Consider the following 18,646-nt stretch of genomic DNA (forward strand, 5'->3'; position numbering starts at 1 on the left):
ACAGTACAAAGCACCACTTATTTTCTCCTTGCATCTCTATGAGATAAGAATAAATAACTTTGACGTGATGAGTCTCCGCGGAGCAGAGAGAAATCTCTTGAGTTGAAAACAATCAAGCCCATTTGCCCAATCCCCAATACTAGCTCTGTGGGAAAGTTAGATATTTAGAAAGAACATAGAGCATTTTTGTCTCTTTTTTAAGTGATAAAAAATTCTACTACTCATTATTGAAGCTAATCCCCCCTCTCATTATCTTTCTCTGTGTTTACTCACATTGCTCAGATAACACTGGCATAAAGATAGCTGGTTCCTCAGGGACAACTTGCTCGTGGCCATTATTGACACATGATTCTTCCAATCCTGAGTTTAGCCATTGTTCAGAGGGCTGTCTAAAGACCTGAGCCACAAAAGGGGCGCCCTGTGTATACTCATCCTGAGACAATTGTAAGACTTGCTGTATACCTGTAAATATATGAAGGCACTTGAGTAAAATAGCACAAATGGAACTTAGCTTAGTTTAGAAGGACATCGCAGCTTGTCTTCTCTGTGTGTGTACTAATATTTACACTTATGTTCTGGACCATTTCATTATAAAGAACACAGCATGCTAGAAAACGTATAATGAAACTTCAGAAGTACAATCTTACATTTGGCATTTGCTTTTGTAAGTTTTTGATCTCAAAAGTTTCATCAGGTTCTAACTATGGACCTTATTCATTAAGAAAAGAAAAAAAAAAAAGAGTAACTTTGCACCTTGTCAAAACCATGTTGCATTGGAGGGGGATGTAAATGTAAAATGTGATGGCAAATTTAGAGTTAGGGTAGGGCATGTGCTAGATCAACTTTAAATTTCAGTGTACAATAAAACTATCAAGTATTTGTGTGCTAGATGAAAAAAACAGCCAGTATCTAACATATGTGCGATATAATAAACTAATTTTCACCCCTTGCATTGTAACATGGTTTTGTCGATGAGAAAACTTTACCCAATTATTTTCCTTACTTTCCTTAATGAATCGGGTCCTACGTGTTTATGTATCGTGCACATAAAAGTTGACACCAACATGAGGTGAAATGCAACCCAAATGTCCAAAATGTAGCGGCATTAATATTTTACTACAAAGCAGTCATACCCACTGGACTCCCCCCCCCTTCTGCCATTCATGTGTTCTTTCACCCCAGTGACTTTGTAAGACTCTAACCTTACACTTCTGCTCTCTTCCACTTATGCTACTCCAAATGAAATATTACACAAGGAGATTCCTAACTTACCATTCTCAGACGAATCCAGTAAGAAGTTCCTCATTAGTTCTTCAATTACAATCTAAAACCAAAGAAGAGTTTTTAACTTTTAACTTAACAATACCAGTCATAGTTTATATCTAATTTATAGCATAAACAGCATAAACAGCTCACAGAGTAAACTATGGGAAGGTAGAAGCTACACAGTCTAGGAGCCGCATGTGTAGTCGATCCCACAGGAATCCATTTGATACAGATCATGTGATTGGTCTATGGCTATAAATCCAACACAATAAGAATTACTGGTGTAGCTCTAGCCTAAGCAGAGGACAGAGAAAAGATTTCAGCATTGTACACACTTAAATGCATTCCCGGTTTTCTGGTGGCGAAGGGCATTTTAAACAATACAAACTGGCCTGACGCTTTAACCACCTTCATGGTGGCAGAAATCGGTCCTTTTCAAGTAACTTTATATAAGTTTCTTGCTCCATATATACACAAAAAACACATAAATCTGTGTATTTAGTATATTTAAATATTTATATTTGCTGTCAGGAATTATATGGAACAAATATAATGGTCTAACAAGCAATATTTTGGACAAAAAACATGGGGCAGAACAGGAAACGGCAGTATGGTGACTTAGTGGTTAGCACTTCTGCCTCACAGCGCTGGGGTCATGAGTTAAATTCCCGACCATGGCCTTATCTGTGTACAGTTTGTATGTCCTCCCTGTGTTTGCGTGGGTTTCCACCCACACTCCAAAAACATACTAGTAGGTTAATTGGCTGCTATCAAAATTGACCCTCGTCTCTCTCTGTCTGTCTATATGTATGTGAGGGAATTTAGACTGTAAGCTCAAGTGGGGCAGGAACTGATGTGAATGAGTTCTCTGTACAGCGCTGCGGAATCAGTAACGCTATATAAATAAATGGTGATGATGATGATGATGGGTGGGTATACAGGTGATCAGATGGTGTGATGCAGTGCTTAGTGCTGATGTTTTCATCTGTACATGCATCCACCTACCAAACTGCAATGATCGTGTACAATGGACACACACATATTAAGCGGAATTATCCCTAATGAAATATGAACAACTAATGGGCAGCTGTGACGCAAAGGACAGGGCAATATAAGATTTGGATTACGCTTTAAATTTTATTTCATAGATTATAGATAGCGTTGGTTTGATCCTGGAGTTTTTATTTTTAAAAAAACCTGTCTGATTAAAGGGGAGCTGAGAGACGTTAATGTACATATTACTCTAAATCTGGCTGAATAATGGAAGCCCCCCAGTTAAGCCCATTACCTTGCACCGGAAATAATTTGTCTTCATCATCATTTATTTCTATAGCGCCAGCAAATTCCATAGCGTTTTACAATTGGGAACAAACACAGTAATAAAACAATAGTGGGTAATAGAGACAGAAGTAGGAGCGCCTTGCCCGCAAAGCTTACAATCTATGCATAATTGTTCTATAAAGTTACATATTTACATAGGGATCGCCAATCTAAATTTGATAAACATTGGAACCATGGACACAAAGTCCACACGCGATGCTCTAAAATTATTGGTACATTCCGAAATTAGATAAACTGTTAAACTGATCCTTGAAACAATACTGCTGTTAAAATATGTATAACACTATATTTCTGTACCTGTGACCACTAATACTGAGACAATGGAAATGTAAACCATGATGTTAACCCTCTATTATAACAATGGACATCTTTTCTTTTCTCACAAACTGTCATCAATGACTTTGTCAAATATAATAATGTTTGAAAATCAATAAAAATAAATTTTAAAAAACAAAACAAAACAAAGAGATGAGACATGTGACTTCATTTGCTACACAGAAAGAAGAACCAGCGCCAAATATATCTTAGGATCAGTCACAGATGTTTTCGTGATTGGTTTTACAGGCAGCTGGTGTGTTTAGCAAGTGCCAACAGAGCCCATGTAAAATGCATCAATATAGCAACTTCTATGGAATATAGAACAAAATGTTGCATTTTTTTTTATGTTTTTTATTATAAATGAACTGACTTTACCAATACTCTAAAATTCTCTAAAAAAAATAGCAGATGATTGGCACATGTTTATCCCAACAATAAAGCCTTAATAATGTGGTTGGGCAGAACTTACCGATTCTTCAATGTTGACAAACGGGGTAACACGGACACAATCAGGGCTTATGAGCAGTGAGTAGTCTTCATCTTCTAACTCATTCCGAAGTTTTTGCTCTGTTAGGTAACAAAAAATTAATTTGTAAGTGTGGTTTACTGACTCCAAAATAGGCGGTAAAGCCTGGAAGCAAACATTTGTGCTGTAGGCCCTTTGATCCTTAATGTCTATTAGACTGGTCAATATTTACCAATGAAGAAGTCAGGCAGTCAATGTGTGCTAGTGTGTTGCCTTCGAACTAAGGCTTCAGGATTGTAAATGTTGGCTTGGTAAAAATGAATAAACATAGGTAGTCTGCACAGGCTTATGCAAAACCTGTCAAGTCATAATGCAATATATGTACACAGTAAAATAGCTGTACGGGTTTCTGATCATGCATCTGATCCAGAACATTTGCACAGTTTTAGAACAACTATTTTTATTGCACATTCACCAGTGATTTCATACAGTATGTGGGACACTTGCCCTAAAACGAAATAAAGAAATCACTCTTTGCTGTGAACTAAATAGATATGTTAAGTGGAAAATGGGAGGTAGAGAATTACATAAATCTTAAATCTCCAGAAGGCAAGAAATATTGGGGGCATTTATAACGATTAGTGCACAAGAAAAATGGGCTGTCACTGTCATTTTCTACACTATGGGCCTGATTCATTAAGGATCTTAACTTAAGAAACTTCTTATTTAAGTCTCCTGGACAAAACCATGTTACAAAGCAAGGGGTACAAATTAGTATTCTGTTTTGCACATAAGTTAAATACTAACTGTTTTTTCATGTAGCACACAAATATCAACTTTAAATGCCAGTGTACAAATAAGCTATCAAGTATTTGTGTGCTACATGACAAAACAGTCAGTATTTAACTTATGTGCAAAACAGAATACTAATTTGCACCCCTTGCATTGTAACATGGTTTTGTCCAGGAGACTTAAATAAGAAGTTTCTGAAGTTAAGATGCTTAATGAATCAGGCCCTATATGAATAAACTACATGAAAAGGTGAATGGACATCTGGGTAATTCCATTTAAATAGGAGCCTTTGAATCAATCATTTTGTTTTTAAGAGCATGTAACATCCGAAGGCTTGTGCTGACAAAGAACATCCACATATACGCAGCCTCTTTCAGCCTTGTTTAGCCTCCCTAGTGCAGAATTGTTAGATCTGGGGGTAAATGTATTAAGCTCCGGGTTCTTCAACACCCGCGAGTTCGGCGTCTTCAGCGTTTAAATTTAAAGCGGCGCTGCCTTGTTAAGGGAAGTACAAGGCAGCGCCGCTTTAAATTTAAATGCAGAAGACGCCGAACTCGCGGGTGTTGAAGATCCCGGAGCTTAATACATTTACCCCCTGGTCAGCAAGTGAGATGCTATATCAAGACAGCCTCACTAAAACAATAGAAAGTTATTTCCAACCTATACACCGTATGGACAATAACCAGAAACATTTTTCTTTTGGAGGCAAATTATTTGTATATTGTTCTTAAGGAGTTTGTGGAAGAAGATCCCATACCTGGTGGATTAGCCAGGTGTACAGTGGTGGCAGCAACTGTTGGATTAGATGCTGGAAAATCATTATGGTCACCATTGAACTTGTAAATCTTGTGAGGGTCCTTTTGGTCGCTTGAATAGTCTTTCAATTCTAAAAACATTTTCTTGTCCCTGTGCACAACCCCATTTAAGGCACAGCGGAAGTTCGTCTTCCAAGTAGGGACGTCCTCACATTGTGGATTATACTTTCCACTTTGGATGGCCCAAGCCTAAAAATTAAAAAAAGGGAAAAAAAGGAATCAATATGAAATTTACACTGCAGCAGAGAGAGGAGTTGTTTATGCAAACTGTCGCCCAGCTAGAGGTGTTGTAACCCATAGCAACCAGATTCTGACTCTTCTAGTGCAGTTTAGAAAATGAAACAAACTTAAAAATGTTATGACTGCCCCTTATCTTATTCAGAATGTTGCGTAGGTTGCTTTTTTTTCCCAATAAGTAGTATTTAACAGAGAAGAGATTGTGCAAATGATCAGGTGTAGCTTCATTTTAACAATATGGAACAAGAGCATAATGCTGTAATTGATTCGCTGTGATTAATGTAGAACATGCAATGTAGACACAACATATTTGGAGCTTCATAATGCATTCCAGATTATGCCTACAATATCACAGCAAATTTAAAGCAATTTAGTTCACACTGAAAAAAATCATATTGATTGGATTATTATGGAGCATGTGGCTTATGTGTGCATTCATGTTCCACTGTACTGACAAGCCCAATTTAAAAAACATGCCACTCATGGAGGTATATTTACTAAACGGCGGGTTTGAAAAAGTGGAGATGTTGCCTATAGCAACCAATCAGATTCTAGCTGTCATTTTGTAGAATGTACTAAATAAATAATAACTAGGGGCCTGATTCATTAAAGATCTTAACTTGAGAAACTTCTTATTTCAGTCTCCTGGACAAAACCATGTTACAATGCAAGGGGTACAAATTAGTATTCTGTTTTGCACATAAGTTAAATACTGACTGTTTTGTCATGTAGCACACAAATACTTGATAGCTTATTTGTACACTGAAATTTAAAGTTGATATTTGTGTGCTACATTAAAAAACAGTCAGTATTTAACTTATGTGCAAAACAGAATACTAATTTGCACCCCTTGCATTGTAACATGGTTTTGTCCAGGAGACTGAAATAAGAAGTTTCTCAAGTTAAGATCCTTAATGAACAGGCCCTAGAATCTGACTGGTTGCTATAGGCAACATCTCCACTTTTTCAAACCCGCAGTTTAGTAAATATATCCCCAGAAGTACGGCCAACTGAACATTGATCCTTGTGCTCAGCGGGATCGTCCCATGTGCATTTATATCAAACCTAATAACAAATGCGCTTTTTTCTATCAAAACAAAGGTTAACAAACTTTTCTTGTGATTATGACCTGGTCGGGTGTAAGTATATCTGGGTGTCAATAGACCCAACATAAACCTGGTATATATGCTGGTGCACAGCTAGACGCACCTTGAGATGCCTACACCTCAGCCTATAGGCGTAAATATGCTATTTCTATGTGCAGCGCTTTAGGTCTTATTTTCTTAACGCATGTGTCCAACTTAGCATCAGCCCTTAGCTGCCTTAAGTTTCCACCTGCCTTGAATATCCCATAATCCCTTTCATCCACATTCTTCATGTTTAGGTGCTTCCAGGGCAGGCGAAATACTGTGCGTCCTTCATCCAACCAGCGAACCCCTCGATCCCCTGCAAACTGGTTACTGTTGATCTGTCGAAGAAGCCAGCAGGCAAAACGCTCCTTGTTTTGAGTTCTACGGTATAGTGTGAGAGAGATACAGAGGGTTATTTACCAACATCTGCACTAATCCATAACAGGACATTACTTTCACTGGGAAACATGCACTAGACAGATAAAAGCTAATTGCTTTTTGCTAATTGTTATGGATGTACTTAATAACAATGTCACTGCTATTATGTAAAAGATGAAATCTTATTCTTTTACTGGACTAAACTTTTGAGGGCTTTATTTATTTATTTTGAATACACACATGCAAACACATATCGCCCAGGCCTCCTGGACGTGTACAATAAGGATACCAAGGGCATGATTCATTAAGGAGCATAATTACTGATACATGCTGTATTTTGCATAAAATTGCTCTGCACATGCTCAGAAACGGACTACACGCCAGTGAACACAAGTGCATGCAATTCATCTTCGAAACGCAAAGGACACTTCCAACTGTCATGGGCGGAACGGGGGAGGGAAGAACCAAATGCATGCAGACTATGTAAAGTAAGGGCACGCACATCCATCCGATTCAAACTCTAGACATCTCTCAGGTACGTGACTTTCAGCCATATTACTTGCACCAGATACAGGGCAGATCCAAGTGATATAGATGACGGACGCGTATGTATGCCAGATAATGTGTTTGCAATACGGGCGTACCTGCGTGCAATTTCCATTGAATTAAAAACGCAAAATGCGTTCACTTTGCATTCCTTGATGAATCAGGCCCCAAAATATTTTGTTAATTAAATCTACCCCAAAGCGTGGAGATGATGTAACAGATTCCAAGTGAATTCTTACAAATATTAGTTCACTGTGTGACATGTGCATTTTAATTATCAGAAATACAATTATGTCATGATATTTAAAAGTTTGATTTATGCTACTATAACCAATTAACACAAAAGGAATAACCAATATTAAAGATCCCTCACCTCTCTCTTCCAGGCATTATGCTCCTCAGTTTAATATACTTTTATGTGACAAACTGGATCTAAAAACAGGAAAACATTAAGGTTAAAGAGCTAAATATAAAACAATAAAACCAAAAAATAGCTGCAACAAATGGAATTTTAAGCATACCTGCCTACTCTCCCGGAATTTCCGTGAGGACTCCCGGAAGAGTAGGCAAAACTCCTGATATTTGGCAAAATTCACGGCAATGAATGGAGGGTGTGGGGCTTAATCGCTTCATTAAGCCCCGCCCCCTACATGAAATGCTGTGAATTTCGGCTTTTTATAGTGGGGGCGGGGCTATGGTGACGCAAAATGTCACCACACCCTCCTCCTACCCCATGTAAAGAAATGTTTACATGGGGTAGGAAAGAAATCTTAAAAGTGGGCATGTACGATTTTAAGCATACAAAATGCCAATTGTAAAGCTCTACGGAATATGCTGGCGCTATATACATAGATGATGCTGCTGAAGAAGATGGTAAATATTTCTTGTCATGACAGGTTATAAAGGAATGAATGAAAGTTTGCATAAATAGTGTACTGCTGAGCAGAAACATGCCTACACCACACACAATGTGCACACTAGGTGGTGCTATAGAACAATTAATTCTCTTACATGTGAACACACTACTCAATGTGATAATGCAATTACATTAAAAGACACCATTTTTTTTAACAAACTGCATATAACGCAGTCAATGTTATATATATTCTTATAAAATTATTCACAATTTTTTTTTTTCCCCAATTTTTTTTTCTGGGTCGAATTCGTCTTTTAACACAGAACCGAAAAACTGGCCTTGGAGGTTTAATTCCACGCTACCGCAGGATCGAGTAGTCACAGACATCATAAGGTACATCTCACCTTAGAGAGATAGCTGCTAAAACGCTGCACACTAACAATCCCTTGCTTTGCTCTGTCTGCCCAACTAGTACTGCTCACTTTCCATGAGAAGCTTCTCAGATTCCAAGTCAACGGCTTGTTACCTTATGGTCTTTCTATGCTGTTTGAGGGAAAAAATCCCCTCGTTTGACCTCCCATTAACAGAGGGGGAACTTGCTATTTTATAATGCCCTTGAACAAAAGCCTGGATCCATGCAGCCTTCTTAGACAATTGGGCTACTATGATACATCATTAAAGGCAAAGATTTTCACCACACCCAAAGGAGGTCTGGGATGCCAGACACCATAAGGTATTATGGACCCTGTCAGCTACAGAGGCTGAATGGTGTTATAATGAAACCTGGGTACATATGGAACAGGCCTTTCTGTCATCATCTCAGACTGCCTCAATAGTTACTTTCCATCACTTCTTCAGCCACATTCAAGCTTATTACTTCAAAATGGGAAACTGTCATAGCACCCATCCCGCCTTCTTTCTCTTACACATAACCCATACTTGCCAACTTGCTGAAGTTGGCTTCCGGGAGCCTGCCGGGGGAAGGTGGGTGTGATGGGGCGGGGCTCCAAAATTTGCGTCATTTTGGCCTTTGACAGAAGGGGACGGGGCCAAACGCTGCGATTCCTGCAGAATCGCGGCATCATGGACCTAATTCTGCCCACTTCACTAGGAAGTGGGCAGAATTCTGACAGATGCGGGAGATTGCAACACTCTCACGGGAGTCCGTGAGACTCTCGCAAAATGCGGGAGTCTCCCGGACATTCCGGGAGCGTTGGCAAGTATGACATAACCTAACATCTTTATCTCCGATGTTTCCTTGGAGACCTACCCCGAGCTCACATTATTACAGACATTACATTCTTGATAAATGATAGCAAGAATCTGATGAGTTGCTACGGGCAACACCTCTACTTTTCCTTTTTAGAAAATTGACCCTATCTAATCTTTATCCCGCTCTTGACTCTTAATAATGGACAGAAAGACAAACACATCTAACATTAGACTCTTTTTTCAGAATTCAACGCGTTTTATATTATCTTACTTTCCAAACTAAGATTTCTTTCTTTATGGCCACTGGAAACCTTCTGAAGCTCCCATGCCTTCCAAGGGTCAAAAAATAATCATATTGCACATTGTGACATACGTCGACCTTACACCACTGGCCGTTTCCATGGATAGAATGTAAGGGAAGTCGGGAGAATAAAGTATTACTCGCTAAAGGTTCGAGTAACTAATGTCAGACATGACTGTGCTCCCCTCTTGTGCCCAGTAGAGGAGAATCTTGCCCACCCAATCCCACCCTTTTTTTTCTCTCCCTATCCTTACTCTTGTTTCTTCTATAGTAAGTTTAACCATATGCCTGTTAGCCGCATTATGGGAGTGCTCTGTTATCATCTATTACAGCTACCTCTTTATCGTTATGTTATATGTGAATAAGCAGATGGGCTACATCCAGATTTTCTGTTTCATGTTGGATAAATAATGAGTCCATTAATAAAATTATAAGATGATCTGTTTCAACGGAATGCTCCCATCAGCTGGTAATTTTCAAGCTTCTGTAAATAACTTTAATGAAACCACTCCCTTGTTTCCCAAGCAGACCTTATGCATGCTTATTATTCATGGACTTATTCCAGGTAATTGGCAATAATTAAAAACACAGTTCATTGGAACAGTCATTTGTTTGGTAGAATCCTGTGTAGTTTTAGGGAAACAGATATACACAAAAATATGACATGTTCACTGTCATGCCAGCCTATTTCTATAACTACTCGTAATTTAAAAGCCATATTAACTCAAGTTTATTCCATGAAATGTACTTACTACATACTTTTGGCTCCCAAATAACGCTAAGTTTTAAGGACCCATACCCACTGAGTGTAGTCAGTGTCTGAATAATAGGAAATAAGCACTGTGAGATTGTGGGTCGAAAACATGAGGACAGGCTGGGTAAAACTGGGACATACTTGAGCCCAATCCATTGATCAAGGAGACATTTGACTAGTCTGGTATTACACACTTTTAATTTTGAATGAGTTAATCAAACATAATAAACAATTTGATGTAAAAGGCCCCTATTATGCCAATTAACTGAATGAGCGCATTCCCTTGCCAATGCCATGAGGTATCACTGCTCCACTCAGCTGATAATTCTCCAATGAACACTCTCACTCACAGGGACATCATACACCCCCTTCTTCCAAGAAGCTAATCTACCCAGTGTTTACACTGTGAGCAGCTGTTCTACAGGTTAGCCACATACAGTTGCCTGCAGCAGTGGGGCCCCAAACCCACCACTCCCCGACACCTAGCAACTACAAAATATAGACTTTTACCCCAGTCAGTATACACCGTGTTAATATGACCACAATATGCAAGAATACAATTCCTCTCAAACACAAATACTCTCTCTCTAAAACCAAGCAGCCCTATGCTTGCATAGACTATTGGGGCCACGGCCGGGCCTGTAGAGGCCAAATGCTGTTGATACCCATATTACTACACCGCTGTCATATTGCCTGCCTAATCAAAGATGTTATATGATCAATTGTTATGTACTTTAAAAAATCATTTTGTGTACTGTAATATATCATCTGCTATGCCATGTACTTAAAAACAACCATCAATATATAAAATATCAAAGAACAGTATTTACCTCACAATGACTAAAGTCACGTGCACTGCTGCGTGCATCCCATAGATAAACACACACACACACGTGTGCATGTAACTCAGACTGCTGCTCACAAATTGGTAAATAAACATATTCTTATACACAACCACAACTGATTAAACATTAAAATGTATGTTAATATATAAAATGGATGCATTTAGAAACCAGGCAGAATTTAGAACAAAAGTCTATTTTGTAATATCTCTATTAACTAGAGGGAAAACAAGAGAAAAGACTGGGGGCTAAATTTACTTAACTACGAGTTTGAAAAAGTGGAGATGTTGCCTATAACAACCAATCAGATTCTAGCTGTCATTTATTTAGTGCATTCTACAAAATGACAGCTAGCATCTGATTGGTTGCCGTAGGGAACATCTCCACCTTTTTAAACCCGTAGTTTAGTAATTATACCACTACGAATGTACGAGGAACTTTCCCTCCAAATGATGTTTTTTCACAACGTAGTACACAGACTTCAAGAAAAAAAATACCTAAGAGAATAAGTGCATTATCAGCATTCCTTCCAGTCTATCAACCTACATAACAGCAGTTCACGCTGGGTGAGTCATATTTCCATATTTGTTTAAAAAAAAAAAATAACACTCTTTACTACAGAACAGTGGACAAAAACAAACTTGCAAACCATGCTAGGAGCTCACTGTTAGGGGACACTAAACATACAACGTATGTGCACAAAGATAGACTGTGTGAAGAGTTTATCCCCTAAGCCAATGTATGTGTAGTGTATTTCTCTAAAGAATGTTATAGTAAAGTATCCAATAAAGTGCATGCTTGTCTGTTGTAACAAACACAATGTTAGATCAAAATATAAACAATGGACTGAATTAAAAAAGAAAATGTTTTTTTTTTAGAATGGCACTTCTAATTTTAGTGTTCTATTATTATTATTATATTTTTAGTGTTCTATTATCATTATCATTTCGTAATGTAGCTTGTTAGTTACCCATGAACGGGTGCAAGGAACATTATCTTATAACTTTTAATATTGAATATAACTTTTCTTTATCTGTAGATATAAAATACTCTCTCAATATGACGTTTGAATACAGCATACAACTGACTCCTTACACAATCCTCGTTTACAGACTAAAGGATTTCAATAATATAACCCCTTTGAAATCAAATATCATTGTCACAGAGCAATATAGCACAAAGCAGCTTTCTATACACTGAACCTGCAGTGAAGATCCACGTGCACCCATGCAGATACTAAATTGTCCCTTAAAGCCTGTGGATTACCTTTCAGCTTGTATCTGGAAATTATTGCTTCTACTGTGGTTTGTGAGGTAATGTCACTAATGTACCCAGCTAGTCCAGCCCTGTAATGGGAGAGCTTTTAGCCTATAGCCAATTAGACTGGATCACGTAACAAAAAGGAGGTTTCCCTATATTATGAGTGAGAGCTGCAATGATACCATGAGGCAGAGCTGCAGCCTTTTCCTTGAAGTCATGTGATCAATTACTAGTGTTCTCGTAGCCTGCATACTTGCTGTACTGACTACTACTTGTCATCGGATTGTGTGAGACAGGCACAAAGAACAGTGATGATGTATGTGCAGACTTATTAGAACTGTAGCGTGATTCTAGTGCTGGAAACTACTACATGATCCATACCACCTCAACACCAAGCACTGACATTCAGTTGGGTCTATGCCAGAGGTTCCCAAACTTTTGCAGTTCGCTGCACCTTTAGAGTCTCCATAATTTCTTCAAGGCACCCCTCCAAAATAATTACCTAGCAGTCCCGTTTTATAAGTAGTTGGGTCAACAAATGTAATAAGATTCACATAAATAATAATATTTTTATATATTTTTTTCAATTATATTTCTGTCAAAGAATAATTTACAGCTAACTCACTGTGTGCCCCTGCATTATCATCTACACACTCTGTGCCTCTGCATCATCATCCACACACTCTGTGCCCTTGCATCATCATCCACACACTCTGTGCCCCTGCATTATCATCCACACACTCTGTGCCCCCGCATTATCATCCACACACTCTGTGCCCCTGCATCATCTCCACACACTCTGTGCCCTTCTGCATCCACTCTCTGTGCGCCTCTGCATCCACACTCTCTGTGCCCTTCTGCATCCACACACTCTGTGCCCCTGCATTATCATCCACACACTCTGTGCCCCCGCATCATCATCCACACACTCTGTGCCCCTGCATCATCTCCACACACTCTGTGCCCCTGCATCATCATCCACACACTCTGTGCCCCTGCATTATCATCCACACACTCTGTGCCCCCGCATCATCATCCACACACTCTGTGCCCCTGCATCATCTCCACACACTCTGTGCCCTTCTGCATCCACTCTCTGTGCGCCTCTGCATCCACACTCTCTGTGCCCTTCTGCATCCACACACTCTGTGCCCCTCTGCATCCACATTCTCTGTGCCCTTCTGCATCCACTCTCTGTGCGCCTCTGCATCCACACTCACTGTGCCCCTCTGCAGCCACACTCTCTGTGTCCTTCTGCATCCACTCTCTGTGCGCCTCTACATCCACACTCTCTGTGCCCCTCTGCATCCACATTCTCTGTGCCCTTCTGCATCCACACACTCTGTGCCCCTCTGCATCCAGATTCTCTGTGCCCTTCTGCATCCACACACTCTGTGCCCCTCTGCATCCACACTCTCTGTGTCCTTCTGCATCCACTCTCTGTGCGCCTCTACATCCACACTCTCTGTGCCCCTCTGCATCCACATTCTCTGTGCCCTTCTGCATCCACACTCTCTGTGCCCCTCTGCATCCACATTCTCTGTGCCCTTCTGCATCCACACACTCTGTGCCCCTCTGCATCCACACTCTCTGTGCCCTTCTGCATCCACTCTCTGTGCACCTCTACATCCACACTCTCTGTGCCCCTCTGCATCCACATTCTCTGTGCCCTTCTGCATCCACTCTCTGTGCCCCCGCTGCATCCACTCCCTATGCCCGCTCTGCATGCACTCTCTGTGCCCCCTCTGCATCCTCACTCTGCCCCCTCTGAATCCTCACTCTGCCCCCTCTGCATCCTCACCCTGCCCCCTCCTTCATTCTTTTGCCCCTCCATTGATGTTTGCTATCACTATTCCCCTCTGTTTCTTACTTACCATACTTGAACTTCTTTCTTCTATTTCTTCTGTCTTTTCTTTTTTCTTCTTACCAATTCGGCAGTGCCTGGGACCCAGCATCCTCTCTCCTGCCGCTTGTCACTGAATGTTGGGCGTGATGATGTCACGCCCGACATTTAATGAGAAGCGAGGAGGGAGGAGGATGCTGGGTCCCCGTTGCCGCCGGATTGGTAAGTTGTTTTTTTTTATTTTTCTGTCCCCTGTCCACGGCACCTCTGTGTCAGTGCCGCAGCACCCCTGGGAGCCGCGGCGCACACTTTGGGAACCTAGGGTCTATGCATTATCATATACATTGCTAAACATAAAATGACTTGCCAACCCTCCTTGAGTGTTTGCGTAATTTTGCAACCAGCGTTAAATCAGTAACACCCACTAAATAATTAGGCCTCCCTCCTTGCAACAAACTCCAACTATTAAATGAAATACAAGTAATAGAATTCACACTTAATAAATAGACCTATTTCCCTCCAACCAGTCCTGGGGGTGAATGTATGAAACTGGGCATTTTGAACATGCCTTTAAAAGCCATTGCCGATTTAAATTACCCCTGCGAAGTCACCAATATTCAACAATTTGCAAAATGAGCAGTTTCATATATTTATTCCCTGGCGTTAATTTAATAGCATACACATGTAATAAAAATTTAACAGCATACATATTTAAGAAATAGCTCTATTTCCCTCCAACCAGCTCCAAAATTAAATTAATAGTATTCCCATTTAATAAATAAATCTATTTCCCTGCCCCCAAAGATCTTTGGTAATAGATTAATGTAATTTACATTTACCTAATTTGCAATACCTATATCCCACAGCCATCCTCGGCATTAAATAATTCATGTTCACATTTAATAAATAGACATCCTTCTCCCCATATCACCCCAGTATTAAATTAAATTAAAGATTCCATTATGCCACCCTAAATTAATAGGTTCCACTATTAAATGTAATAATCCACAAATAAATTAATAGCACCCACCATTAAATTAATTGACCACCTCTCCTCCATTATTGCCACCCCCACCTTCCCTAATTACATTCAGACAAACCCCCCTATCCCTCAATACATTAAGACAACCCTCTTACCTCATTATATTCAGGCAACCCCACCCCTTTCCTCATTACATTAGGACAAAACTGCCCCCCCCCCCCGGCCCCTTCCCTCACACTTAGCTTCTTTCACTCACGCTGTGTTGGAGAGACAGACTCTTCTGTCTGTCTGTACACATGGGACGGCACCTGTCATACGGTGCACTACCCATGTGACTAGTCGGTCACAGACACGCATGGAGAGGGGACGGACACAGACACACCTAGGTAGGGCAGGGAGGAGAAGGACACAGACACACATAGGGAGGTCAGAGAGGAGACGGACAAAGACACACAGGGTAAGAGATGGAAGGGGGAACGGATCATACGAACCATGGCCGGATTAACATGGCAGTATGTCTTATGTACACATGCTCTGCAAGGATCGCAGAGCAACTGTGCAGCTTAAAATGAAGTAGGGAGAAGAGCGGGAATGTCATAGCAGCACATACCACCCCACTTTGAGCACTGTTATAAGGATATTACCTGGGTCAGCACTCCCTTTAGGCCATTAGGTGAACCTATGCAGTCAACTAGGGCGTCAATAGTTAACACCCCCATGCAGAGTGCCGGATGGTAGCATGGAGGAGAAGCAACTGGCAGCTTTTACCTGCGAAGCTGTTAATTCTTACTCCTCCTCAAATTCAGTGATGGGCTGGGAAAGTGGTGCTGGGCTATGATGCTACTGGCCAAACCACTCTCCCAGACTGAAAGGAGCAGGAGGCATCGCCTCCCACATGCCACCTGTTAAGGTAAGAGACAGCTGGGGAGCTCCACGCTACTAGAGCTTCCACCAGCCCTGAATATTATATTGTCATTTAGCTCTGTGGCCATAAAAATGCATAAGGCTCTCCAAGGTAACTTTTAATATCTGTAATAATTCCTTCCTTATACACATTTCCATATATTTTAAGTTATGACATCAGAAATCACCAACTATGAGCACTGACATCAGAACTCACTGATTATTCAGGTGTTATTTACAGGCATATGCATTCTACATAAAAACAGAACAAGTATATACAAGGTTAACACAGGAGGTGCACAGGGTGGAGAGGGCCCTGCTCCCGAGGACTTAATTGTTTAGAGGGAGAGGTCAATGCTGAGACAATAGGAGCTAGTGGAACTCAGAGTGGAAATGGAACTGTACCTGTAAGAACACTCAGAGGGGGTAGTATCAGGTGGAGCTAGGAAAGGCTATAGTGAAGAGGTGGGTTTTGAGAGAGCACTTGAAAGATTGAAGGTTGGTGGAGTCTGGTCAGGCTGGGTAGGGGGTTCTATAAGAGGGGAGATAGTCCTGGAGGCGGGTGTGAGAGGTGGTTATCAAAGAAGAAGCAAGGCTTGGTTCACAGGCAGATATAAGAGGGCAAGAGTGAGAGAAAGTGGGACAGCAGGAGAGGAGGATCAGTCTCTCCATGGCAGAATGGATTGTAGAGGTAAAAGATGACTGAGGGGACTGCCACATAGCAGGAGGTGAGCAGTTGTCAAGACGGGAGATAATGAGACAAAATAGAAAGATTTTGGTAACATCCAAAGTGAGAAAGGGAAGTTTTCTGGCTATATTTCAGAGAGGCAGTTGGACTCATGGGATAAAAGAGAAAGAGGTCAGGGGCAAAGAGAGGTAGATTTGGGACTTCATAAAGGTGGTAGTGAAGACTGAAGGAGAATATTAGTTAATCAAGAGAAGACATATAAAGAATAAAAAGCAAAGGGTCTGGAGGGACTCCAACCAATAGAGGGAGTAGATCGAAGTATGTGCCAGAATTAAGATACACTGATGGAGCATTTAGAGAGCTAGAAGGTGAACCAGGAGAGAATAGTGCCACAATGGTTAAGGGAGTGAAGGGTGTCCTAGAGAAGAGGGTGGGTAGAGAAGTGGAGGAGAGGGTTGGTATGGGGGGATGGATCTGACAGAGAGCTGCAGGGTTATTGGTGTCAGAGGAGATGTTACCAGCAACCAGGAGAGGAGGTGGATGACAAGGAGGACAGAGGGTGTGGGAGAGGGGTGGGGTACGGAATAATGATGGTGATTATTCCGACAAGACTTACCCTGCTGTCTTGACACCTCCTTCCTGACCAGGCTCCAGGACGACTGATGTACCAATCGACTGGAAGCAATCACGATGAATGAAGAAGCCGGTGCGACTTGATGACATCACTGGGAACCGCAACGCTGTTATCGGTGCTGTTAAGGGGGTCATGTAAGTATATGGGCATGGACAATGTACAACGCTTTGTAAAGTACTCTGGGAGAAGGGGTGTAAAATATATCAGGGAGAGGGTAGTTCCAGTTTGTGTAAGATGAAGCGTGAGGAAGTACAAAGCGGGAAGGGTTGAGCTGTCAGAGAGAGGGGATGGTGGATTTATATGTGTATGCATGGAGGGGTGGTAAGATGCAATAAGATTTATGGATATGAGGGGCGAGGGATCGGATAGGTGTAGCTGAATTAGAGAGTGCAGGGAACTGAAAGTTGCAGAAGGAGATCACTAAGCAAGAGTGACTAAGGAGGAGTAAGGGGTTACACAGAACATTCACATAAGTGTAGAAGTTATATTTATTTTTTAATATTGTGAATTGCAGAAAATAGGTGAAGAGGTATGAGGTAAGAGTTATAATGGGTTGAAAGTAATGTGGTCATGTAGCAAATCTGAGCATTTAAACATTAATGGCCTGATTCATTAAGGAAAGTAAGGCACAAAAATGAGTATGTTTTCTCCTGGACACAATCATGTTACAATGCAAGGGCTGCAACTTAGTTTATTATTTTGCACATAAGATAAATATTGTCTGTTTTTTCATCTAGCACACAAATACTTGATAGCTTATTTGTACACTGAAATTTAAAGTTGTTCTAGCACATGCTCTACCCCAATTATAAATCTGCCATCATATTTTAAATTTACCTCCCCCCTCCAAAAAAACCATGGTTTTGCCAAGGTTCAAAGTTACTCATTTTTTCTTGCTTTCCTTTCCTTAATGAATCAGGCCCAAAAAGCACAAAAGTAAGTAAAATCTGCTAAACTGATACAGAAAGATTGTGATGTCAAACGTACCTCTATGTGAAACAAAGGTTATGCATCCAACCTATCTTTCCTCATAGAATATTTATATTTACTTTAGCACCAGTAATTTAAAACAGAGACATATA

General features: G+C 40.6%; 1 protein-coding gene and 1 long non-coding RNA gene across 2 annotated transcripts in view; one reads left to right on the forward strand and one right to left on the reverse strand.

The window, feature by feature from the left end:
- The window catches only part of IRF7 (interferon regulatory factor 7), a 24,751-nt gene extending 12,184 nt beyond the window's left edge, over positions 1-12,567 (reverse strand). Inside the window, exons 1-7 of the mRNA XM_075187819.1 lie at positions 12,521-12,567; positions 7,663-7,721; positions 6,575-6,746; positions 4,941-5,187; positions 3,395-3,492; positions 1,273-1,324; positions 274-462 (exon numbers count right to left, since the gene is read on the reverse strand). Of these exons, the coding sequence (XP_075043920.1) occupies positions 274-462; positions 1,273-1,324; positions 3,395-3,492; positions 4,941-5,187; positions 6,575-6,746; positions 7,663-7,679 (775 nt within the window). The 5' untranslated portion in view covers positions 7,680-7,721; positions 12,521-12,567. The remainder of the gene's footprint in view (positions 1-273; positions 463-1,272; positions 1,325-3,394; positions 3,493-4,940; positions 5,188-6,574; positions 6,747-7,662; positions 7,722-12,520) is intronic.
- Positions 1-18,218, forward strand: part of LOC142103691 (uncharacterized) — a 27,572-nt gene extending 9,354 nt beyond the window's left edge. The window contains exons 3-5 of the long non-coding RNA XR_012679422.1: positions 6,620-6,751; positions 8,469-8,538; positions 17,578-18,218. This is a non-coding gene — a long non-coding RNA (uncharacterized LOC142103691). The remainder of the gene's footprint in view (positions 1-6,619; positions 6,752-8,468; positions 8,539-17,577) is intronic.
- Positions 18,219-18,646: the final 428 nt, after the last annotated feature.

This window comes from Mixophyes fleayi, chromosome 10 (assembly GCF_038048845.1).
Source record: "Mixophyes fleayi isolate aMixFle1 chromosome 10, aMixFle1.hap1, whole genome shotgun sequence".
Lineage (NCBI taxonomy): Eukaryota > Metazoa > Chordata > Amphibia > Anura > Limnodynastidae > Mixophyes > Mixophyes fleayi.